General features: G+C 43.1%; 1 protein-coding gene across 3 annotated transcripts; it reads left to right on the top strand.

Annotated features, from left to right (window-relative positions):
• The first annotated feature begins 36 nt into the window (after positions 1-36).
• LOC109875600 (clustered mitochondria protein homolog) lies at positions 37-24,939 on the top strand. Of its 3 annotated transcripts, none has more exons than XM_020467966.2 (27): positions 37-385; positions 7,864-8,054; positions 8,332-8,503; positions 8,901-9,044; positions 9,774-9,901; positions 10,451-10,605; positions 10,863-10,988; positions 12,746-12,893; positions 13,060-13,152; positions 13,392-13,826; positions 14,060-14,319; positions 14,601-15,043; positions 15,652-15,753; positions 15,995-16,095; positions 17,647-17,799; positions 18,003-18,065; positions 18,234-18,475; positions 18,625-18,709; positions 18,916-19,069; positions 19,453-19,592; positions 19,706-19,786; positions 19,872-19,997; positions 20,183-20,304; positions 20,435-20,528; positions 20,679-20,813; positions 20,999-21,072; positions 21,233-24,939. In XM_020467966.2, exons 1-27 carry the CDS (start codon positions 262-264, stop codon positions 21,372-21,374), a joined length of 4,233 nt encoding a protein of 1,410 aa, XP_020323555.1. In that variant the 5' UTR covers positions 37-261; the 3' UTR covers positions 21,375-24,939. The 3 variants fall into 3 exon arrangements, with proteins under 3 accessions (XP_020323555.1, XP_020323554.1, XP_020323557.1); XM_020467965.2 differs by having other exon boundaries at positions 14,601-15,127; XM_020467968.2 differs by lacking the exon at positions 37-385 and adding an exon at positions 1,418-1,508 and having other exon boundaries at positions 14,601-15,127.
• The last annotated feature ends 565 nt before the right edge of the window (positions 24,940-25,504 follow it).

Genomic DNA, 25,504 nt, shown 5'->3' with positions numbered 1-25,504 from the left:
GTGAAATATCTGTCTCATTCTTCTATCTGTGTTTTGGGGGGGTGGGAAAGAACGCAAAGAGGTCAGGAGGAGGAGAAACCACGTGTGATTGCCATGTTCAGCGTTGACTGTCCTTCCTCTGTAGACTTGTTTTTGTAAGATCGTACCCTCTGCATGTAGCTGGCTAGCCCGTTAGCTAAATAAGGAGCATTTAACAGATTCACATAGCAATTTTGAACAACGGATTTTTGTTGCCACCTTTGACTAACTAGCTGCCAAATAATGGTGAGCAAGACTGATGACATCCCGGCGTCAGTACCCAACTGTAATGTTAACACAGTTGATCTTGTAGGAGATACGCCAGACCGCAAAGAGACTACCAAGGCAACACACAGGGACCCTTGTGGTAAGCAACTAGCTAACGTTACGTATTTATCAAGTTTGATAGGCTATCCTGCGAAATGTTAAAGCGGTATCGGAATGCTGGGTAACTAACGTTAACTAGCCTAGCAGCGGCATCGGTTGTAAGTTATGAAAGTGTGCACATAGTCATGTTAGCAAGCTAACTGCACAGATGCAGAGTTCATTCAAAGTAACTTAGTCATCTCATCTGTCACTGAGTTGATTAGTCTGCTAACTAGCTGGAAATGCAACAATGGGCCTCAACATTCAAAACAGTTTTCTATAACCAAGATGAGTCAATTCTCAATTAAACGATGACAGCTAGCTACACCAGCCATTTTTAGGCTTGTTTGAGCTGTTGAACTAGCTAGTAGTTGTTGTGTTTGCTAAACTAACGTTAGCATGTCGCTAAGTGGTTAGCTCTGGCTATATCACGAGGGTTTGGCTAACAATCAAATAACTTAAGTATTTAGATAATGAGAACATTGTTGACAGGTGAGCTGTTCGGCTAGCAAGTTAGCTCATTAGCTGTAACAAAGACACAACCCTTTGTTGTGTGGCTGACTTGATGTAACTAGTTAAAGTTAGCTAGCTTAGAAATAGTTAACTAGCCAGGCTTGGCTAGCTAGTAGCAACGCAGCCAGCGGCGATGCTGGCTTGTTGTAGAAAAATGGTTGATATAAATGTGATTCTAGAAATAGTCGTAAATGTATCCAGTATCTTAACAGTGTCGTGCGAGCACCTGACGCACATGGGACCACAGCTGTTATGTACCTGCCTGAAAGAACGAATGGACTGAAGGTCACCTTCAGTGGAACTGCACATTAAGAGAACAGAGGGGTTCTAATCGATGTGAAGTAATTTCACACGCCGTTTTCTATTAATAGAAACGTATTTGTTTCATTGTCCATCAAATGCATGCTATTGTTGTGACCTGGTAATATCGAAGTGACCAGATCACCAATGTCTCCGTTAGTTGGCGTGATACCTCCCCGGCCTCCCTCCCGTTCAGAACCAGAGGTTGGCTGTTCCTCGACCGGGAAGCGGAAGCTGGCCCTTTGAGAATAGTAATGGTGCATGCACCGTGAGAGAAGGTTGTACTTGAGACATTCTGAGTCATATAGCTGGTAAGTGTCGTTTAAACAAACCGATAATCATTGTTCGCCACCCGATCGCATCATTTAAAGTATTGATTGTCGAGACTAGAGGTCGACCGATTATGATTTTTCAACGCCGATACCGATTATTGGAGGACCAAAAAATGCCGATACATGTATTTGTAATAATGACAATTACAACAATACTGAATGAACACTTATTTTAACTTAATACATCAATAAAAATCAATTTAGCCTCAAATAAATAATGAAATATGTATTTGTAATAATGACAATTACAACAATACTGAATGAACACTTATTTTAACTTAATATAATACATAAATAAAATCAATTTAGCCTCAAATAATGAAACATGTTAAATTTGGTTTAAATATTGCAAAAACAAAGTGTTGGAGAAGAAAGTAAAAGTGCAATATTTGCCATGTAAGAAAGCTAACGTTTAAGTTCCTTGCTCAGAACATGAGAACATATGAGAGCTGGTGGTTCCTTTTAACATGAGTCTTCAATATTCCCAGGTAACAAGTTTTAGGTTGTAGTTATTATCGGACTATTTCTCTCTATACCATTTGTATTTCATTAACCTTTGACTATTGGATGTTCTTATAGGCACTTTAGTATTGCCAGTATAACAGTATAGCTTCTGTTCCTCTCCTCGCTCCTCCCTGGGCTCGAACCAGGAACACAACGACAACAGCCTCCCTCGAAGGAGCGTTACCCATGCAGAGCAAGGGGAACAACTACTCCAAGTCTCAGAGCGAGTGACGTTTGAAACGCTTATTAGCGCGTGCTAACTAGCTAGCCATTTCATTTCAGTGAAATACGGAACCATTCTGTATTTTATCTAAGGGGTGGCATCCATTAGTCTAAATATTCCTGTTATATTGCACAACCTTCAATGTTATGTCATAATTACGTACAATTCTGGCAAATTAGGTGGCCCAAACCGTTGCATATACACTGACTCTGCTTGCAATGAACGCAAGAGAAGTGACACAATTTCACCTGGTTAATATGGCCTGCTAACCTGGATTTCATTTAGCTAAATATGCAGGTTTAAAACATATATACTTCTGTGTATTGATTTTAAGAAAGGCATTGATGTTCATGGTTAGGTACACATTGGAGCAACGATACGCACCGCATCAATTATATGCAACGCAGGACACGCTAGACAAACTAGTAATATCATCAACCATGTGTAGTTAACTAGTGATTATGATTGACTGATTGTTTTTTTTTTATAAGATAAGTTTAATGCTAGCTAGCAACTTACCTTACTCTACTGCAGTGCAGTGCAATGAGAGGCAGGTGGTTGAGAGGCAGTGCAATGAGAGGCAGGTGGTTAGAGTGTTGGACTAGTTTTTTTTATTTAACCTTTTATTTAACCAGGCAAGTCAGTTAAGAACAAATTCTTATTTTCAATGACGGCCTAGGAACAGTGTGTTAACTGCCTGTTCAGGGGCAGAACGACAGAATTGTACCTTGTCAGCTTGGGGGTTTGAACTTGCAACCTTCCAGTTACTAGTCCAACGCTCTAACCACTAGGCTACCCTGCCGCCCCCAACTGTAAGGTTGCAAGTTTGAATCCCACGAGCTGACAAGGTGAAAATCTGTTGTTCTGCCCCTGAACGAGGCAGTTAACCCACCGTTCCTAGGCCGTCATTGAAAATAAGAATGTGTTCTTAACTGACTTGCCTAGTTAAATAAAGGTGTTAAAAATACCTATTTTCGATTGTTATGAAAACTTGAAATCGACCCTAATTAATCGGCCATTCAGATTAATTGGTCGACCTCTAGTCGAGACAGTCACATGACGTACTACTGGTATAGGTTTGGTGAATGTATGGCCACTGTTGAAATTACACAACCTTATGCAGCTTTCAGGACAATGCCACAGCTTTCAGTGTCACATTTGACAGGACCTTGTGTTGGCACGACTATAACTTTACACACACTATAGTTAGTTCAGTTGTCAAACTTCGATAGGTCTAACTTGGATAGGTCTCATCATTGTCACAATTATTGAGCGACCACTGTACTTGCATCTGTAGAGAATTTCATTGATAGTAGGGACTCATTTTGTCACAGCCAATAACTGACATGTGTATTAACATATAATTTGTATCAGAATACAACTCTTTATTCCAGGTATTTGTAGGTATGTTATGTTTAAACAATAATTTGCATTTGTTAATGCAGATAATTATTTTGAGACATAAACAACACTTATGTACCAATCAGTATTTGTTGGACGATGAAGCATCTTTTTAATTGGCTAGCCTACACCTAGACTAGAGCCTTGTATGTGCAGCACATCTGCGATCATGCTTTCTTCAAGTGAATATAAGTTCATATTGATGGACAAAGTGTTTGTTCATCATAGAGCTTTTGTCTGTTGGCAACGTTTGTCAGCTATTGACAAGACTCATTCACAACTCCATAGGTAAGAAATTATCATTACCAACAACATCATCATTTACCCCTAAACCACTTTCCTATTCTTATCAACACTTCAAGATACTATCACCTCCTTGATCAGCTTTCTAATGCAACTCACATCTCATTTAATAGAAGCCTGCTGGACTGGATAAATGCCTTAGCCAACAGGCTCTAAATTAGACCTAACTACCAAGACACTGAGCTGTGCATCCTGCAGTACTTACAGTATTGTGACAGACAGCACATGGCAGACTGATGGGGGTTGAGGGGGTATGTTAGTGATTGTAACCAAAGAGGCTTAAATGCTCCTCAAGTGTCAAGAGGTGATCTTTATAGTCTTCATGTCACTGTCCAGACTCTCCACACCCTCCCTTCTAGCCCCATGTAATCTCTTGTAAAGTTCTACTAACCTCAGGCCTTCGTAATCACAACACAGAGAGGTATACTACAAAGCAGGATCAAATGAGTTAGCCAGCTAACTTTGATAAGCAACCCAAAATGACTGATTTGCTTGTTCATGAAAATAGTTTTTTTTGGACCATGCCCATTTCAAGATCTTTCTCAAAAATATAAAGTTATATCAGAATATTTAGGAAGGTTAGCTGGCTAAATCTTTGATCCTGCTTTGTAGTACACCCCTCAGGTCTGAGGTCATATATAACAACCCATTCTAAAACACATCAACATGCTTCAGACAGAGGAGCCATTTGACTGGTTATGAGAACTCCCTGCAAAGATGTATGCATGACTCTTCAGGAAAGCTTTCACTCCCTGATCTCTATCAATGTATCAAAATAAGGTTTGCCATCTTGTGGTGTAATAAATCTATCTATGTTGGGCTTTGTAAAAAATAAATACAAATAAAGCCCTTGCTCTGTGTTCCCCCCCAATGTTCTCTGTTCGATTTCTTGTTGCCCTGAGCCCATGGTCTGTAGGTCCGCCATGTCAAGTGGATGGTGAATTAATTCATCTTTAGTCGAAGCAAGAAACGCGGTCAGTCTGTGGTAAACCTTGATCAGAGATATAACAGCTTACAGCAGACAGGGCAGCAGACAGGGCAGCAGACAGGGCAGCAGACAGGGCAGCAGACAGGGCAGCAGACAGGGCAGCAGACAGGGCAGCAGACAGGGCAGCAGACAGGGCAGCAGACAGGGCAGCAGACAGGGCAGCTTGGAGACTAGTGGTTTGCTCTCTGGATTAGTTGGCCTAGTGGTCTTTCGCAATTTTGATTGAACAAGAACGTTAGTAGTGATCAAGACATTCACACCTCGAGGAAATTATTTAATGATTGTTGATCTCTTGTAGCTCCTTTCTATTATTTGTTGATCTCTTGTAGCCCTCTCCTTTCTGTTATTTGTTGATCTCTTGTAGCCCGCTCCTTACTGTTATTTGTTGATCTCTTGTAGCCCGCTCCTTACTGTTATTTGTTGATCTCTTGTAGCCCGCTCCTTTCTGTTATTTGTTGATCTCTTGTAGCTCGCTCCTTTCTATTATTTGTTGATATCTTGGAGCTCCTTTCTATTATTTGCCTGATTCATCTCCTTCGTCTTCCTTTCCATGCTATCAGGGACTTAACTCTGTGTTTTTGTCCAACTGGTTTAACTGAATGCTGGTCAGACTGGAGGTCTTCTGCAGAATAATGCCAGTATGACAGAAGTATGGCAGTTTGCAGATTTTGATTTCCCTTCCTTCCATATCTTAATGCCCTAATAGACTGCAGCTCTGAAGGGTTTGGCTCTTTGGCAAAAGGTTGTAGTGATAATGGTAATTTGTTGCTGCCCTCTTCATATGTGAATTGTGACCAACAACATTCATCTCTTGTCTACACTACACACAGTGACATGAAGGCTCAACCTCAACAAGTTTAGTTTGGCTAAATGTTGAGTTATGCAGAAGGTTGTGTAATATTGGACCCCATTCCCTATCACCTCACCCCCTCGTGCTCTGTTCTGCTGCTGTAGGGCCAAGTGGGTCTGTTTTGCAATTATTAGGCTACATGATTGCTTCAGCTTTCATAATGCTGTATAGCACTTCGTACTCTTGGTACTGGCTCTTTTGTACTCTTGCCTTCTCAGTGCAGATTGGATATCATTGGCAGCCAGCATTAATATACACTATTATTTGCAGGCATTTCCACTACCTTCTCAATTTTACTTGAGAAACTGAAACGGTTTACGTTTTCATTAAATTACAAGTTACAAAAACAGTCAAGCTGAGCTAAAAACTGAATCTTGAATAAAGCGAAGGGCCGTGTATGACCGAAAGGATTCCCACTGTGTGTTTGTGACCACTCTAAGAAAATGCAATAGCTGGGCCATTGATGGAAGAATGAATGGAGTGATGAAGAGTGACTTGGATCAGGCCCGAAGTAGGACACCCAAGGGGAGAGACAGAGTAACTGATGTAACCTTATCAAATCTGTCTGCTCCTCCTGCCTTGTTGTAGAAGCAGTCACTGGAGACACAGGTCACTGAACCTGTTCCTAAAAAAACAGTTGATCCCTTCCTTCACCTCCCTTCTGACCTACAGAAACATTATCCCTTGGCTCCTATTGTATGTTCAAGTCTATTCTCCTTGCTCTTTTTTAGAAGTCTGTCTTCTCTCGTAGCGTTGACCAGTTATTGGCCAAGGCTGTTGTGTTTGGTTTTCAGAGCATGACAAGTCTCTTTCTTTCTCGCTCCCTCATTCCCTCCCCCTCTCTATTTCTATCCCCCCTCTCTATTTCTATCCCCCCTCCTATTTTTTTTTCCAAAATTTCTCTTGCCTGCTCTCTCTTTTACTGTAGATTTCCCCCTACCGCCACGCCAGCTGTTTACCCTCCCCCAACCACCCCCTCTACATGTTATCCCTGACACTGCGTTACCCTTGACGTTGAACAAGGGCACGCTGGTTGCAGTTGTCTGGGAGAGAACAGCCCTTCCACAGGCCCCACTAGCTGATATTTATGTATGTAGCCTTTCCTCTTGGCAACCCAACCCACACCATTCAAATGAGTTTGACAATATTATTTTGGCTACTTTCTTATGATATATATATTTTTTAACAGCACCTTCTTGCCCTTTACTGTTGTCTGTGCCCAATAATGTTTGTACCATGTTGTCCTGCTGCCATGTGGTGTTGCTACCATGTTGTGTTGCTGCCTTGCTATGTTGTTGTCTTAGGTCTCTCTTTATGTAGTGTTGCGTTCTCTCTTGTCGTGATGTGTTTTTTTGTCCTATATTTGAACTTTTACATTTTTAATCCCAGCCCCCGTCCCCGCAGGAGGCCTTTTGGTAGGCCGTCGTTGTAAATAAGAATTTGTTATTAACTGACTTGCCTAGTTAAATATAAAATTAAAGCTGTGGTAAATAGGAAACACCACTGCTACAGCTAGAGGGGGTTTCCACAGTTACAAGGCCTTGTGCCAGTGAGGCCCCTAAGGAGGTTGAGATGGAGAGTAGATGGATACATACACAAGGATGAGGGGAGGAGTTGTGGGGTTGGCTTTATTTTCCTTTCACACTTTATAGTAAAGTTCCTTGTTGTGGACCTTGGGAGTCTGGTGCCCTATGTGGAGAAGGCCAAAGGCACCAGGCAAACCACTAGCTTTTGTGTTCTGTACAATAATCTGAGTGATGGTTGAGAGAAGCAGACCATGGTAACCTGTATCCCTCTGCCCCACAAAGCTGGAGATCTTGTTTTCTGTGCTAATTGGATCCTATTGTTCTCCTTGGATCCTATAAGTCGCCAACTTGGCACTGTAGACAATGCCCTTCCGGAGTAATCCAATCTGGCAACATGCACTACTTTGTTTGCTAACTGTAGTCTTATTATCCTTATTAATTTAGATATGTGTCACTCTGCCATGGCAACGCCTTCTCTATCCATCTGTCCAATCAGATAACAAGCTATGTTGAATGTCTCTCCTCCTGTTCAATCACAGGGCACAGTGGAGACACAGCGGTGATGAATGGGGGTGTGGCCCACAATCTTTCGGAGGAGGAGTCCAGGCAGGATGGGGCTGGTGACACAGACGGTGGGGAGGATTCTAACGAACAGGAAGTGATTGTGATTCAGGATACAGGTTTCACCGTGAAGATCCAGGCACCCGGGACGGAGCCTTTTGACCTCCAGGTACAGTACATACTTAGACAGCCCAACTGCCGGTCCCAATTTGCTCACTACCCGTTGACCCGCCTAATCCTTTGACGTCTACAGATCTGAAAAGTGTAAGCAATATAGTGGAAGCTCCACCAGCACACTGTTTATACCTATCCAGAGGCTTCAGATCTGCAAACATTGAAGGGTTAGGGACAAGGTGTACAAGTAGGGACCAAATTGTGACCAGCTGTACAACCATACACTGTCAGTCTCTATTGCTATAAGATGTTAAACCCGCCCGCTCCCGCAGGTTTCACCCCAGGAGATGGTGCAGGAGATTCACCAGGTGTTGATGGACCGTGAGGACACCTGCCATCGTACCTGTTTCTCCCTGCAGCTGGACAGCAACGTGCTGGATAACTTTGCTGAGCTGAAATCCATCGAGGGCCTGCAGGAGGGCTCCCTGCTCAAAGTAGTGGAAGGTAGGACTTGGTGTTTTGGGTATGTTCTAAAGTCAACCCCTAGTCCTAGACTTTATTGATCTTAAAGCCTAAGGATTGTTTAGGTGTAAGATCTACTCCTAGTTCCCTTCCTAGAGTGTTTCCTCGACTGTAGACCAGGCCTGGGCAACTCCAGTCCTCGGGGGCCTGGTTGGTGTCACACTTTCCCCCCATCCTTAGCAAACACTCCTGATTTAAACTAATTGCATTTTTAACTGAAGATCATGATTAGTTGATAATTGGAGTCAGGTGTGTTAGCTGGGGCAAAAGTGTGACACCAATCAGGCCCTCGAGGACTGAAGTTGACCAGGCCTGCTGAAGACTGTCCCTAGATTGCCTCAATAATAATGAAATGGCTATCCTCTCTGTCTCTCTCCAGAGCCCTACACAGTGCGCGAGGCCCGTATCCACGTGCGTCACATCAGAGACCTGCTGAAAGGCCTGGACCCGTCTGATGCCTACAACGGCGTGGACTGCAACTCCCTCTCCTTCCTCAGCGTCTTCACTGACGGGGACCTGGGAGGTGTGTGTGTGTGCGTGTGTGTGTGTGTGTGTGTGTGTGTGTGTGTGTGTTTGCGTACCCATTTGTTTATTTGCGTGTGTGTTTGGGTGGGTCTGTCAGTGAGAATTGGGGTGAGTGATATTTCAGTCAGTATTCTGAGGTATCCAGCCACCTTTGTACTACATATTAATGTGTATGTACAGTGGGGCAAAAAAGTATTTAGTCAGCCACCAATTGTGCAACTTCTCCCACTTAAAAAGATGAGAGGCCTGTAATTTTCATCATAGGTACACATCAACTATGACAGACAGCCCCAAAACATCACTGCTCTAGAGGAGATCTGCATGGAGGAATGGGCCAAAATACCAGCAACAGTGTGTGAAAACCTTGTGAAGACTTAAAGAAAACGTATGACCTCTGTCATTGCCAACAAAGGGTATATAACAAAGTATTGAGAAACTTTTGTTATTGACCAAATACTTACTGTCCACCATAATTTGCTAATAAATTCATTAAAAATCCTACAATGTGGTTTTCAGGATTTTTTTTCTTCTCATTTTGTCTGTCATAGTTGAAGTGTACCTATGGTGAAAATTACAGGCCTCATCTTTTTAAGTGGGAGAACGTGCACAATTGGTGGCTGACAAAATACTTTTTTCCCCCAGTGTCTGTTTCCTCGGCAGCAGGCTATAAAACATATTTGGTCAAGATGCGGTAGTCTGACCTGTGACCTTATCGTCTCCTCTGTAGACAGTGGTAAGCGGAAGAAGAAGGGCAGTGAGCTGGAACAGATAGACTGTACCCCTCCAGAACACATCCTGCCTGGCAGTAAAGAACGCCCCCTGCTGCCTCTCCAGCCACAGAACAAGGACTGGAAGGTAATAATGGCGGTAATTATGGTGATTTTAGCAAACACTTTTATCCAAAGAGACATACAGTTTTTAGTGACACATATTTCATATTTGTGGCCCATGCAGGAATCAGAACCCACACACCTGGTGTTGTCAGCAAGCTAATCATGATCATTCTAATGCCTTTTCATTTACATAGATTCATGTTTATCTAAGTGACATTGTCTGACAGTTAAAAAAACGTCACATTCTTCAAGGAGTTTGTCCATTTGTAGTTACTGGTTTGCGCTCCAACCTTTGATCTGCTTGTAGGAGCCATTTATTTTTATAGCTGACAGTGATTTGCCAGACTTACTCAAGCCTGGCACTAGTACACTTTTTCTAGAATAAGTAAACATGGTTGAAAAATAAAGGGTAAGATTAGTTAAGTGACTGAAACCAGCATACATCAGCTGGCTGGGTCATATTATGTCCTTACCACCATAAAGTGCAGATGAAGTAATCAGTCTATGGCCCTTTTCCAGTATCCATAAGTCACATTCCAATGTCCATATCTGATTCCGCCTCTCTCTGTAGCCCATGCAGTGCCTGAAGGTCCTGACTATGAGTGGCTGGAACCCCCCTCCTGGCAACAGGAAGATGCATGGTGATCTCATGTACCTGTATATGGTGACTGTTGAGGAGAGACACATCAGTATCACCGCCTCTACACGTGGCTTCTACCTCAACCAGTGAGTCTGGCTTTCCCTGTCTCTCATTAGAATTACCGCATACTGTTTTCATGCTACTGAGCCAAGCCGAGCTGTATGTATTGTGTTGGGATGATTACACATCCACCAGTTGCTGGAACTGTACTGGAAAGTGTGAAAGGAAACTATCAGAGCCAGCATGGTTAGGTTTGGCTAGATGGTGTGAAAAAGTTGTGTGAAAAACTGTCCAAGGGCGAAAGTTGACCATAATGAGCGATGACCATGGTGTTGTGTTCCAGGTCGACCACCTACACCTTCAACCCCAAGCCAGCTAACCCCAGCTTCCTCAGCCACTCGTTGGTTGAGCTGCTGAGCCAGATAAGCCCTGCCTTCAAGAAGAACTTCACTGCCCTGCAGAAGAAAAGGTAAGTAGTCTACACTATCCACAATGCACTGTGCTTTTTATTAGTTCTGTGTAATGGGGGGAAAACATACTGATAAGCATACAATTATTAGTAATTATATCAGAATTTTACACTACCGCTCAAAGGTTTGGGGTCACTTAGAAATTTCTTTGTTTTTCGAAAGAAAAGCAAAAAAATGTAATAACATAAAATTGATCAGAAATACAGTGTAGACATTGTTAATGTTGTAAATTACTATTGTAGCTGGGAATGGCAGATTTTTAATGGAATATCTACATTATCAGCAACCATCTCCTGTGTACCAATGGCACGTTGTGTTAGCTAATCCAAGTTTATAATTTTAAAAGGCTAATTGATCATTAGAAAACCCTTTTGCAATTATGTTAACACAGCTGAAAACTGTAGTGCTAATTAAAGAAGCAATAAAACTGACCTTTAGACTAGTTGAGTATATAGGGCATCAGCATATTTGGGTTCGATTACAGGCTCAAAAGGGCCAGAAACAAAGAACTTTCCTTTGAAACTTGTCAGTCTATTCTTGTTCTGAGAAATGAAGATTATTCCATGCGAGAAATTGCCAAGAAACTGAAGATCTCGTACTACTCCCTTCACAGAACAGGGCAAACTGGCTCTAACCAGAATAGAAAGAGGAGTGGGAGGCCCCGGTGCACAACTGCAAGAGGAGAGTACATTAGTGTCTAGTTTGAGAAACAGACGCCTCACAAATCCTCAACTGGCAACTTCAATAAATGGTACCCGCAAAACACCAGTCTCAACAGTGAAGAGTGAATAGGTGACTCCCGGATGCTGACCTTCAAGGCAGAGTTTCAAAGAAAAATCCATCTGACTGGCAAACAAAAATAAAATATTAAGATGGGAAAAAGAACAGACACTGGACAGCAGAAGATTGGGGAAAAAAGTGTTATGGACAGACAAATCTAAGTTTGAGGTGCTCGGATCACAAAGAAGAACATTTGTGAGACGCAGAAAAAAATGAAAAGATGCTGGAGGAGTGCTTGATGCCATCTGTCATGGTGGAGGCAATGTGATGGCCTGGGGGGGCTTTGGTGGTAGAAAGTGGAAGATATTTACAGGGTAAAAGTGATCTTGAAGAAGGAAGGGTATCACTCCATTTTGCAACGCCATGCCATACCCTGTGGACGGTGCTTAATTGGAGCCAATTTACTCCTACAACACGACAATGACACAAAGCACAGCTCCAAACTATGCAATAACTATTTAGGGAAGAAGCAGTCAGCTGGTATTCTCTCTATAATGGAATGGCCAGCACAGTCACCAGATCTCAACCCTATTGAGCTGTTGTGGGAGCAGCTTGACCGTAGGGGTACGTAAGAAGTGCCCATCAAGCCAATCCAACTTGTGGGAGGTGCTTCAGGAAGCATGGGGTGAAATCTCTTCAGATTACCTCAACAAATTAACAACTAGAAGGACAAAGGTATGCAAGGCTGTAATTGCTGCAAATTGAAGAACACAGTTGTTATTTCAATTAAAAATCATTATTTATAACCTTGTCAACATCTTTACTATATTTCCTATTCATTTTGCAACTCATTTCATGTATGTTTTCATGGAAAACAAAGACATTTCTATTTGACCCCAAACTTTTGAGCGGTAGTGTATATATATTTTTTCAGAGCTAACAATATTAGACAGCCATTGTGGTTTTTCTTGATAATTCTGGTAATTACTTCTGAGGAATAATCCCACTGGCTAATTTGGTTTCTGATTGGCTGCAGGGTTCAGCGGCATCCGTTTGAGAGGATAGCAACACCCTTCCAGGTGTACAGTTGGACCGCCCCCCAGGTAGACCACACCATGGACTGTGTCAGAGCTGAGGACGCTTACACCTCCCGTCTGGGCTACGAGGAACACATACCTGGACAGGTACACACACCTCCCGTCTGGGCTACGAGGAACACATACCTGGACAGGTACACACCTTGCGCCTAGGCTACGAGGAACACATACCTGGACAGGTACACACACACACACACACCTATAATACTCTGTTTTGGTTTTGTGTAACATTGCGTCTCTGTTATTTATTCAGACACGAGACTGGAATGAGGAGCTGCAGACAACCAGAGAGCTGGCCCGGAAGAACCTGCCTGATCGCCTGCTGAGAGAGAGGGCCATCTTCAAGGTGAGCCAGCCTACAGCAGTAGTTGAAGCTAATCTCCTTTCCCGTCTTCTGTCTCCTGCACTCTGGCCCTCTTATTTGCTTTCGCTAGTGAGCTTTGGTCATCAATTCTCCTCCTTGAAACACCCTCCTTTCAGCTCCGTTTCTCTGTTTCCGTCTATATCCTGTAGTGTGCAGACTATTATGCTGCTTTCCATCCTCTACATCCTTACACGTTCACTCTCTAACCCTCCTCTCTCCAGGTCCACAGTGACTTTGCGGCTGCTGCCACTCGCGGTTCCATGGCGGTGATCGACGGCAACGTGATGGCCATCAATCCTGGCGAGGAGACACGTATGCAGATGTTCATCTGGAACAACATCTTCTTCTCCCTGGGCTTTGATGTCCGCGACCACTACCGCGAGCTGGGCGGGGACGCTGCCGCGCACGCTGCTCCCACCAACGACCTCAACGGTGTCCGGGCTTACGGGGCCGTAGACGTGGAGGGGCTGTACACCCTGGGGACAGTGGTGGTGGACTATCGGGGTTACCGTGTCACGGCCCAGTCGATCATCCCTGGCATTCTGGAGAGAGAGCAGGAGCAGAGCGTGATCTACGGATCTATCGACTTTGGGAAGACAGTGGTGTCTCATGGGAAGTACCTGGAGCTTCTGGAGAGAACCAGTCGACCACTCAAGGTGAGGATATCATGAGGATAATGCCAGTTTCATGCTTTATTTTTAAGTCTGCTAATTGTTTGGGATTGACTTTATTTGTCACTACAAAGTAGGCAAACTTCAATATCTTTTGTTTAACTGTTTTTCTGTCACTGCACCGGCCTACAGACATTCAACGTTTATCACTGCCATGCCACAAACCTGCCATACTGTGGTTATCACATTCTCTCTGTCATAATGACTGACTCTTCCAGGTCCAGAGACACAATGTACTGAATGAGAAGGATGAGTCCATGGAGCTGTGTTCCTCTGTTGAGTGTAAGGGCATAATCGGCAACGATGGACGCCACTACATCTTGGACCTTCTGAGGACCTTCCCCCCCGACCTGAACTTCCTGCCTGTGGAAGGGGAGGAGCTTTCCCCTGAGAGTGTGAGACAGGGTTTCCCACGCCAGCACCGCCACCGTCTGGCCTGCCTCCGTCAGGAGCTCATCGAGGCCTTCGTTGAGCACAGGTACCGTAGAGTGCTTTAGGGAGGTGTTTTAATTCTGTGTGTGCTATGGGAATAGCATGGAGACTCTACCTTTCACATTTACATACCTGTGTTGTAGTGGTTAGCTATGGGCTTCCTTGGTGGTTTATGTGCTTTAGATAGGGTACTGGTTATGTCCCTCAAGATGGTCATCAGATGCTATTTTTAGTGTATGATTGGGTATGTGCAGATTTGAATGCTCACGTAACTGACTATGTCCTACCTCCTCTGGGATAATAAAGATTCTGTACTCTACTCCTCAGATACCTCCTCTTCATGAAGATGGCAGCGCTTCAGCTTATGCAGCAGAAAGCCAACAAGGAGAGCAAGCTGGCCACCCTGACAGAGAATAGCAGCCCCGGGGCAGCCGTTCCAGCCCTGCCCTCCACAGAGACCCCCGATGCCTCGGCCGAGTCCTCAGAAACCTCCACAGAAACCCTCACTGACGCCAACTCAGACGCAGTCCAGACGGAGACCACCTCCACCTCTGATGCCCCTCAGCCAGCAGCAACAGAAGCCACCACCACAGAAGCAGCCCCCAAGACAGAGCCAATGACAGAAACAGACAGTTCAGCTACAACAACCACTAATGCCTCCCAGGCAACCCCTATAGAGGATAATGTGGTTCCCACGGTGACCACCAATGGGCCGTTGGTGCCCTTTGCCACAGCAATTCAGAACGGGGAGTGCGAGAGCCCTCTGGAGGGTAAGGCTGAGGATATTATCCCTGGCTTAGCCCAGGCCAAAGAGCTGGCTGAGTCTTTAGCCGCGGAAGACGGATCCGGCATCGGTACGTCCAAACCGTTGCAGGGTAGAGAGAGGCTGGGGAAGCCCAGTCGGTGGGAAAATGCATTGAAACAAGAGGGCTCTTTTAATTTCACTAAGACATGCATTTAGAATGGTGTGTGTGTGTGATTTTTTTTCATCTGTATGTTGCCATCTTCATGAAGAGGTGTCTAAAGGGGCTTAATGCTGGTGTCTTAGTTGCATCTCTCCACCTGGATATTTGTCCCTGTCCAGTTCTTAGCCTCCTAAGTGAGCATGGACCCCAGTAAAATCACTTGCCGTGTGGGATATAGCAATCTTATAACCACAGATCTCTGTTTTGTTTCTCATTGGCTAGTGTGACAATTAATCAAAGGGTTTGTGACTCAGAAAGAGTCAATTTGAGGAAAGATGATAGTGATTTTTGGGGAACTTACACCATATAATTTTGATTTGTTGCCCAGGTAACTTGTTATATTGATATTCATTCAACTTCTCTCTCTTCCTCCCCTGATCTCTCCAACCCCACCCTGACCTGTTTCCATCAAGACCCTAAAAGCCGAGAGGTGGTCCTCAACGCCTGCAAGGCCGTGGGTTCCATCAGCAACACCTCCTTCGACATCCGCTTCAACCCAGACATCTTCTCTCCAGGTAGGAACTGTCACTTTATGTTGGTGGATGATGGGAAATGTAGCGCTTTTAGGAGAAGTTTGGTGTGGCAGCTGGCTCTGCTGAACACTACCAATTGTTGATAATTTTTTGGTATCAATTGCTGTTACCTCCAAAGCACTTCACAGGAATTACCTTATTTTCACATTCATGAAACTAAAGCGTATTAAAAGACTATTGCACCCCCTCCCCCCAAAAAACATTTCTGATGTCTCTCCCACAGGAGTCCGTTTCCCTGAGGACAGTGCGGATGACATTCAGAAACAGAAGCAGCTGTTGAAGGATGCTGGAGCCTTCATGGTGTCCTGTCAGATTCCGTCTCTGGTAAGTTTCAGGGCGGCAACATCCTACCAAGCACAAGCAGTCATTACCTTCACTATATTACAACATAATCAGCCATACAAAATTGGGTTTAATTATTTATTTACTAAATACCTAACTAATCACACAGAATTACACATTTAAATCATAACTTAATTAGAAATGACGTCATAAAGGAAAATGTCCCTAGCGGGCGGAACAGATATGACAGCTGGTTACACAAAAGAAAAGGGGTTGGATTTGAGTGAAAGGGCGAGAAGACTGAGGAACAAAGGGTGAAGCTGTGCTATCGTAAATACAGTATCTTATTCATTCTAAATTACCGCCCATTTGGAAAAGGAAAATGCAATAAATATTTACTCTGAGCTGCGCTTCGGTAGGTTGGTGGTAGATGGAAGACTGTGTTGCCCAATCGAGTCCTCTGTCCTTTGAAGAATGTCTCTGGTTGTCAATTGGATACGTTGTAGTAACGTCGTTGTGCGATAGACTGGATACTCTGTTCCTTCCTAACCCTCGTTTGCAGCGGCTGTTGCTAACTCAACGGCTAGGAGGTATCACTTCTGTAGTGAATAAGAGTTCAAAGTTCATACCATTCGCAACCAAAGCTCACGCTGATGTTGGCTTCGTTCTGTAGTTATTATCTGAACCATTCTAACATCGGATCGTCGTCCTCGGAACAGGAGGTTATATTGTCATCAAGGGCTTATATAGGAAGGGAGAGGAGGGCGTATTTGAAAAGTTTTATAGCCCATGTCCCTTCACAGGGGCAGGCCACTGATAGGGCTTTGCTCAATCTTATGAAAACCCAAATCTCACATTTTAGAAGCTCAAATCACATTTCATCCCATCACAAATAATTTCATATTCAAACATTTAAATTGAACAACAATTCCATGTGAATCCGATAACTCTGATGTGTAGACTTCCACTCTAGAGTTTGTCATCTAATCATTGATGAGAATGTCTCAGATGACAACCGAACTGACATCATATTCATTAAGTACCACCGCATATGTTCAATTGGTTGGAATACCAGAATATAGTTCATTTCCCCCCCACCTTCTGATGTTCCCAGAATCTCTATGTTAACCAAGGGTTTTGCAAATATAACATCAGTAAGGTAGAGAGAGGAAAAAGGGGGAAAATAGGTATTTATGACTGTTATAAACCCAACCCCAGGCCAATGTCATGACAGCTGTTTGTGTCTTAATGACTGTTATACAGGTGCATGTTATTAATTGTTTATGGTTCATTGAACAAGCATGGGAAACAGTGTTTAAACCCTTTACAATGAAGATCTGTGAAATTGAAATTATTTGGATTTTTATGAATTATCTTTGAAAGACAGAGTCCTGAAAAAGGGACTTTTCTTTTTTTTTTGCTGAGTTTATTTGCTTACATCGCTAGCCTTTTTGTCTAGCTATTTGTGGGTGAGTGGGTTGGTGTGTTTGTTTTGGTTATTTGTATTTTGTTGTGGGGGTGTGGTAATTTTAAATTTCTTACGTTGTATGTGGGAATTTATTTTAATTTTACTTTAAACTTTTTTCACTCCAGGTAAAAGACTGTCTGGACCACAGTGCTCTGCCCATGGATGGAGCCACGCTGACCGAGGCGCTGCACCAGAGGGGCATTAACGTGCGTTACCTAGGCAACGTACTGGCGTTTGTGGACCAGACCCCAGCCAAGGCACAGCTGGAGCACTTCTATGTAATCCTGACCTCCATTCGATCTTGAAGACTGACTGAGGAGAATTATAATGAAGGGCAATGATATCATTATGCTAATAATGCTAACCTTCTATACTGTTCTGTTGTTTCTACTGCAGACATTGCAGAACAGAGTGCAGGACAATACATCATCTGCATTTCAACTTGTTTCCTTTTTATTCAATTGTTTTGTATGTTCTGTAGAGAATAGGTATCAGCGAGTTAATCACCAGATGTGCGAAACATATCTTCAAGACATACCTCCAGGTGAGCGCAATTTTTCGAGCAATAATTGTTGTAGAATTATGATCACACAGGTCTTTGCTATTTTGCACCACGGAATTGTCACCCCTACTTGCTTATCATAGAATGTATTTGTCTCCCTTTGAAATTGATTAAATATGAGAACAATAGACTATGTACTCCGTCTCCCAGGGTGTTGAGTTGTCGGCCCTCTCCGCCTCTGTCAGCCACTTCCTCAACTGCTTCCTGTCCTCTTTCGATGCCGTGGCACACTTGCCTGCTGACGAGCTCGTGTCGCGCCGCAAGAACCGTAAGCGCCGTAACCGTGTCCCGGGGGGAGGGGACAACACTGCGTGGGCCAGCCTGACACCCAGTGAGCTGTGGAAGAACATCGTCTCTGAGGCCCAGAGCTACTACCACTTCACCCTGCACTGGTGGGTGAGAATTAGGGTTGATTTTGGCACAATAGTAGGCTTGACGTTAGCACATTATGCTAACAAGCTACCTCTTCAGCCTGCACTGGGTGAGTGTGCTTGGGTTAAAGTTGGTGTATGTTTTCCTAAAAACATGCATTTTTCTACAGCGAGAATGCCGACCAGGTAGTGGAGAAATACGGCCTTCAGAAGATCACCCTGCTCAGAGAAATCTCCATCAAAGCTGGCATCCAGGTAACTGCCATCAAACCTTATTTCGACTAGGTGCAATGTTCATCATATTGTATACATCTGTCCAATACCTTCAGATCTACAGAAATGCCTAGGGAGAAGGGGCCAGGGGTCAAATTGTAATTCAAAATGTATTTGAATGATGTCACGTTTTTAACCCTGTCCCTTCCAACACTCTTCCTGTGTCGTCTGCCTCCCTGCGTTTCTAGATCCTGATAAAGGAGTATAACTTTGACAGTCGCCACAAGCCTGCCTTCACAGAGGAGGACATCCTTAACATCTTCCCTGTGGTGAAGCACGTCAACCCCAAGGCCTCCGATGCCTTCCACTTCTTCCAGAGTGGACAGGCCAAGGTCCAACAAGGTGAGGCTAGCATGAAGCTACTAGACCTCAATCAGTATACAGCACTACTTACACTTATAATGCAACTCACATGCATGCGCACACACACACCTGCTACAGGTCCAGCATGGTGAGGTGGGTACCAGTCCTGCTAGGCGGGGTCAGCATGGTTCCTCCTAGGGCTAGAGACAGATATGTAAATTAAACTCTACTCACACATGCAACACACACACACAGGAAAGTTCAGGAGAAATGTTTCCTTCCTCCCCATACAAACCATGCAGATACATTCAGTGTCATGCAACTTACATTCAGTGTCCTCTCTGAACCCATTCACATTACTTTCTGTTGCGCTGTACAACGATTGTGGAAGCCTGACTTGTCAACAAGGTCTCTGTGTGCAGGTTACCTGAAGGAGGGCTGTGAGTTGATCAACGAGGCTCTGAACCTGTTCAACAACGTGTACGGGGCCATGCACGTAGAGATCTGTGCCTGCCTGCGTCTGCTGGCTCGCCTCAACTACATCATGGGAGACCACCATGAGGTGTGCTGCTTTCGACATTATAAACACATTTTGATATTCCTCTCACGCATGACAACAAATGGCCACAGCAATTCCAATGACTTAGTCCTGACTGTGGTCTTCTCTGTCCACAGGCTCTCAGTAACCAACAGAAGGCTGTCTTGATGAGTGAGAGGGTACTGGGCGTCGAGCACCCCAACACTATCCAGGAATATGTACGTATCCAGGAAAACATTTTTTTTTTTGAAGACAGGTTGTGTTTACTGTTTCTAAATGCCTCTGGTTGCTTTCTCTCCCCAGATGCACTTGGCTCTGTACTGCTTTGCCAACGGTCAGCTGTCCACTGCTCTGAAGCTGCTGTACCGTGCTCGCTACCTCATGCTTATGGTGTGTGGGGAGGACCACCCCGAAATGGCGCTTCTAGATGTGAGTGGGCCACAGTATTTCATTTATTTTCTTTTGATTGAAACCATCCTGTGGGTGTTTGTCACAATGTTAACTCTGAAGTTATCTACCATTTTTGTGTAACCCTTTGAGGTGTGTTTGTGACCTTTATTAAATCAGTTCTCCTTACACCTGTTCTCCCTGTCATCCCGGGTCTCCTCCTGTAGAGTAACATTGGCCTGGTGCTGCATGGAGTAATGGAGTACGACCTGTCTCTGAGGTTCCTGGAGAACGCCTTGGCCATCAACTCCAAATATCATGGACCCCGCTCCCTCAAAGTAGCCCTCAGGTAACTACAATGAAGAGTCCTTTCTTGAGTGACTGAACATCAATTTTGTTATTATAACTGATTTGCTGTTCTATACTCTAGTTTGTATTATCTTCAGTTGATTTAATACAAATCAAATGTTCTTCTGCAGTCATCATCTGGTTGCGAGGGTTTACGAGAGCAAGGCAGAGTTCCGCTCTGCGCTCCAGCAGGAAAAGGAGGGCTACACCATCTACAAAAACCAGGTTACAGCTACAGTACACAACGCTCTACACGTCCTCTCATCAGAAGTGGCTTAAGAACATTTGCTGAAATAAGAATATGTGCTAGATTACCAACAACTGATAATAGTTTAAGGTCTCTTTCTCACTTTCTTCCCCTCTATCCCCTCTCAGGTGGGAGAGGCCCACGAGAAGACTAAAGAGAGCTCCGAGTATCTGAAGTACCTCACACAGCAGGCTGTGGCTCTGCAGAGAACCATGAACGAGATCTACAAGAACGGCTCCAACGCCAGCATCATGCCACTCAAGGTACGTGGCTTAGGGCCTAGCTATATTTTCATATGGGTTTTTATCTGTAAGACAAAATGAAAGGGCCTTGTATTGTCCCCAGATGATAGCATACCTGCGTCTGTAGATTATGCTTTCAAATGTATTGTGGGTGTTAGATTCATAGTACAGTGTGTAATTTTGTTGGGTTCCACCACTTTTTCCAGTTCACTGCTCCCAGTATGGCCAGTGTTCTAGAGCAGCTCAATATCATCAACGGCATCATCTTTATACCCCTCAGGTAAAGTGAAGTAGCACCTTACTTTTACAGTTTGCTTTGAAAATAGAAACCTTTCAGGACCCAGTACTGACCCCTGTGGAATTCCATCTCCTCTTAAAAATATAAATGTGTCAGCGCTCAACATTAACCCTTGTGGTATCCTAACCCATTCACTCTGCAGCCAAAAGGACTTGGAGAACCTGAAGGCAGAGGTTCAGCGGCGGCAGCAGCTTCAGGAGTCAGGGAAGAGCGTGGAGGATCTCACTGTGGACGGTCCACTAGAGCTGGAGGACAAAATACCCATGGACGTTAATGTTGATTAACGTCAAACCCTCCACACCACATTACTTTCTGCAAGGGAGAGGACGTGATACAACTGCCATCTTCTTGAATGAGCATGTGGACCCGGGAACTGAGGGGTGAGGGGCAGACAAAGAGAAACATCTATGTATACAGTAGGTATAGAGTTTATAAGAGGAACTTCAAGGAGTAACAGAGCAGGAGTTAGTATTTACAGGCGTAGGAGAATACAGAATCCATGTTAACATGTTCAGTCTGAAAGTCTACAGCCTCAAGAGCTTTGGTAAAGAAGCAAAACGAATGTAAACTTGATATCTGCTGCTGTGTGTGTGTGAGAGAAGGCGACCAAGGACGACCATGACATTGTATTACCAGAGCCTTATCCACTGTTCATCCCACTCCACATCAACCAACTGTTCTCCCTACCCAAGGACCACTTTTTACCCAACACCTCCAAAACTCCTGAAAAAGCCACTGAGGCAACTACGGCTTGCCTCGAAAATAACATCTGACACCCTGTCCCAGAACTCAGGGGATTCTTTAAAAAAAAATTTTTTACTGCAAGATTAAAGTCACTAAAATTGAGAGATTTCTCTGTTTTGGGCCACAAAACACAATTCTCTTGCGTTTAGTCTTGTTAAACCTCCCCACCAATCACACATTTGCTCTTGAGTGTACCCTATGGTCAGTCAAAATTGTATTTGTATTTCATGGTTTTATCATGAGTTGCTGCTGTGTCTGTTGGTTCTATCACAGAAAAACAGACGGTGACGCATGTATGCTCTCCAATTCATCTTTTGATTGTTACACCTTTTTTTTGTAAAGATTTATCTTTTTGTAAAAGCAAAATGGAAACGAGGGAGACGCCATTTTTAGCTCTGACAATTATCCATTAATTTAAAGGTAAAGTCAGCGATATGATGTAGGTGCACAAAGTAAACGGCGTACTGGATCAATTTCCGCAACAACCTAGAGTGAAGCACAAGGCTAAACTCACCCACTGTTTTCGTCCCGTACCTACCACACTCGAACAGTTTGAAGTGAACCCATGCACATGCGCTGATACTGTGGGAGCAAAGTCAAGCGCCTCGCTCATTGAATTATCTGCGGTGTTGCTCGTAGCAACATCATTTCGCTGTTTACCTTTAAGCCATGTCTGTTTTTATAGAAAATATGAGTGGAAAAGATGTATAAATAAATCTGTCTGGCGTTTAGACAGGTATTTGATTAATGTTGATGGAAATACAGATATGAAACGTACAACTATGGCTTGAGCAGTAGACCTATATAGGACTCTTATGTTAGATGTGTCCAGTCTTCTATTTTTCCACTTTGAAAGAATATGTGCATGTATGTTTTTGTTTGTGTAGTCCGAGAGAAGGAATCGGATATGGCCATGATGAATTTGACACTTGCAGCTTCGTAGTATAATGACTAGGTTGGGTAAGCCACAACTTTCCAAATGTTTTATTTTTTATATGCAATGGCTGTGTTTACACAGGAAGACAAATTCAGATATTTTGTCCAATTATTGGCAAAAAGATCAGAATTGGGCTGCCCGTGTAAACAAAGCCATAGTAAAACCATGGGATGGCTAATGCAAACTTCCATTCTCATGTAACATTCTTGGCCAGCAATGTTGTAAATCTGCTGATATGAAGTGAGTATATGAGAAACTCCTTGTTTCAAAATAGTAAACAGTTATGTTTCCATTGTTTGGTAAACCCATTCAACAAGTTGACAGTAAATCGGGCAACAGCAGGCGATGTATAAACAAAGTTTCCTCGTCAGTATTGAGTGCACTTTCCAGTGCTGTCTGTCTGAATGCATACACACATACAGCACCACCAAAAGTGGGTTGAGAAGGGCTTCTTCAATATACCAAAGAAGACTGATTGAGGTGTGTGTTTTGTGTGCGCTTGTGTACGACTCTCCCTTGCAAATGTCTTTCTAAAAATTGTTGCGGTGTCTAAATGTATGTGATTAAAGCAATAGAAACTATGCTGGAACTGATCCTTTTGAAGTGCTGCACCTGTGGCTGCACAAACTGCTGTCATTGTAAAAGGCTGTCACTAAGAGAGGAGACAGAGCAGTTACAGTAATTAATTTCTTGATTATTATGCTCCTAAAAAGCTGGAACAATAGAACTTTGTATGATTTGTGCCTAATTTATGCTTTTCAAAACGTTTTAAAATATTTTTCTGGTTTCTTTTTAAAATTTTGCTCATGTTTTTCAAAGGAATATCATTGGTTTCCTTTTTGAAATATGTGTATCTGCATTTCCTTCTCAGGTTCAACTTCCTCTATGAATGTCAGTCCTGTCTTGCATTACACTTAGTAGCCATGGGGTGGTGCTCTAGAGTACTTCAGAAACAAATGAGAAGGCTTTATTCGTGTGAAATAATTTTGTCCCATACGCTGTTAACAAGCATATGTCAATGCTAGTTTGTAACTAACTGTTCCATATGCTTCTCATTCACTGGATGTTGAGGAAAGGAAAAAAAGTATTTGATGGAATTGTGACGATATGAACCTGAACGTTTTCAGACTATTGATTGATGAACATTTTAAATTGTTGACACCTTTACAAAAGACAGATTCTGTCCATTTCTGATAGAATAAACTTATTTAGAGTGATCAAAAATACTTTTGTCTGCCTCGAGCCATCACATTTTTTTTTTTCATGGATCATAATCATGCTACTTTGATTTATTCACAAAGGCACTAATTATTGTTGGAGTTCAGCTGCAATTCTGTTCTAATTGCGTCATAATGTACCTCTTGATACATTCAAGTAATTGCATGAGAAACTGATTTGACTGTTCTTTAGATGTTCAACATTTGGAGACATTCAGAATATAAAGGATATCCATCCATACAAACCAAGGGGTTTACATAACATGAAGAAATATGTAATTTCAATGCTCTGGAAATGAAAAATTGTAATATTGACAATATTATACATTGTCTTCAGCTTTGATAAAATAAACTGGAGGTCTGTCACTCCCTACTGAATTAATCTAATTTTAAAGCTCTTCAAATGACTCCCAGCACTTAACTGATGTCGCAGATATGATACTGCTATTCTGTACATTTACACATCCATTTCATGTTCTCTCCAATTTGATACAAAAAATGTGTATTTTCCAAGATAGCACATCGAATCACCTAAGTAGCACACAAGAAACCACCAATCGAGCTGTCTCTTTACTATGTAGAAAAATAGAAGGCTCTGACCATCAACATTTCATAGATGCACTGACACTGAGCGGGGTTGTCTCTGCCCTCTCGTCTAGGGGGGAGAAAAATAGGTCCTATGGGGCCAAGACAGTGCAAATATGGTCCCTATCACCTCAGTGTAGCTGGCTGTCTAACTCAACGAGGGTTTGTCAGTTTGATGTTTCATTCTTCTGTTTTCTCTCTTACCTTGAACTGATGAAATTTCTTCTGCACATTTCTAGTGTTAAAGTCTACTTCCCTGGCTGTGTGGTACCTGTCTGTTGCTCTTTACAAAATAACAATCGAATTATTTTTGGTCGTGAGTATGCTTTTGTATTAAAATGAATAAAGAAAACTAGCAAATAACAATTGGCTTGGATTTTTAATAACTACTCATGTACATTGAGATCTGATCTAATCAAACTTTTCTGAAATGATTCCAAGCTATCTGACTTATAACCTTTATTAAACTAGGCAAGTCAACAAAATCGTATTTACAATGATGACCTACCACAGCCAACCCCTAATCTGGACGACGCTGGGCCAATTGTGCGCTGTCCTATGGGACTCCCAATCACGGCCGGTTGTGATACAGCCTGGAATCGAACTTGGGTCTATAGTGACGCATCTAACACTGAGATGTAGTGCCTTAGACCGCTGTGCCATTCTTGGACATGCAATTAGATGCAGTCCTATCATTATCATGTATTCCAATGGTAAAGACTGGTTGATTATCTCTGCTAGCGGACAGGGGACCTGTCACACAAATGTTACAGTACGTAATTCAGAGACCTATGGGACGTCATCAAGAGAGATCAAATTCTGATAACATTCTGGAATCTGAATATCCACTATAAACAGACGTAAATGACACCATTGACAGAGGCTGACTAATGATGTGTTGTCAAAAATAGTGAGTGTTTACTAATAAGTA

Source organism: Oncorhynchus kisutch, linkage group LG18, assembly GCF_002021735.2.
Source record: "Oncorhynchus kisutch isolate 150728-3 linkage group LG18, Okis_V2, whole genome shotgun sequence".
In the NCBI taxonomy this organism is placed as follows: domain Eukaryota; kingdom Metazoa; phylum Chordata; class Actinopteri; order Salmoniformes; family Salmonidae; genus Oncorhynchus; species Oncorhynchus kisutch.
The sequence above is the reverse complement of the archived record's forward strand: the minus strand, read 5'-3'. Positions and strand labels throughout refer to the sequence as shown.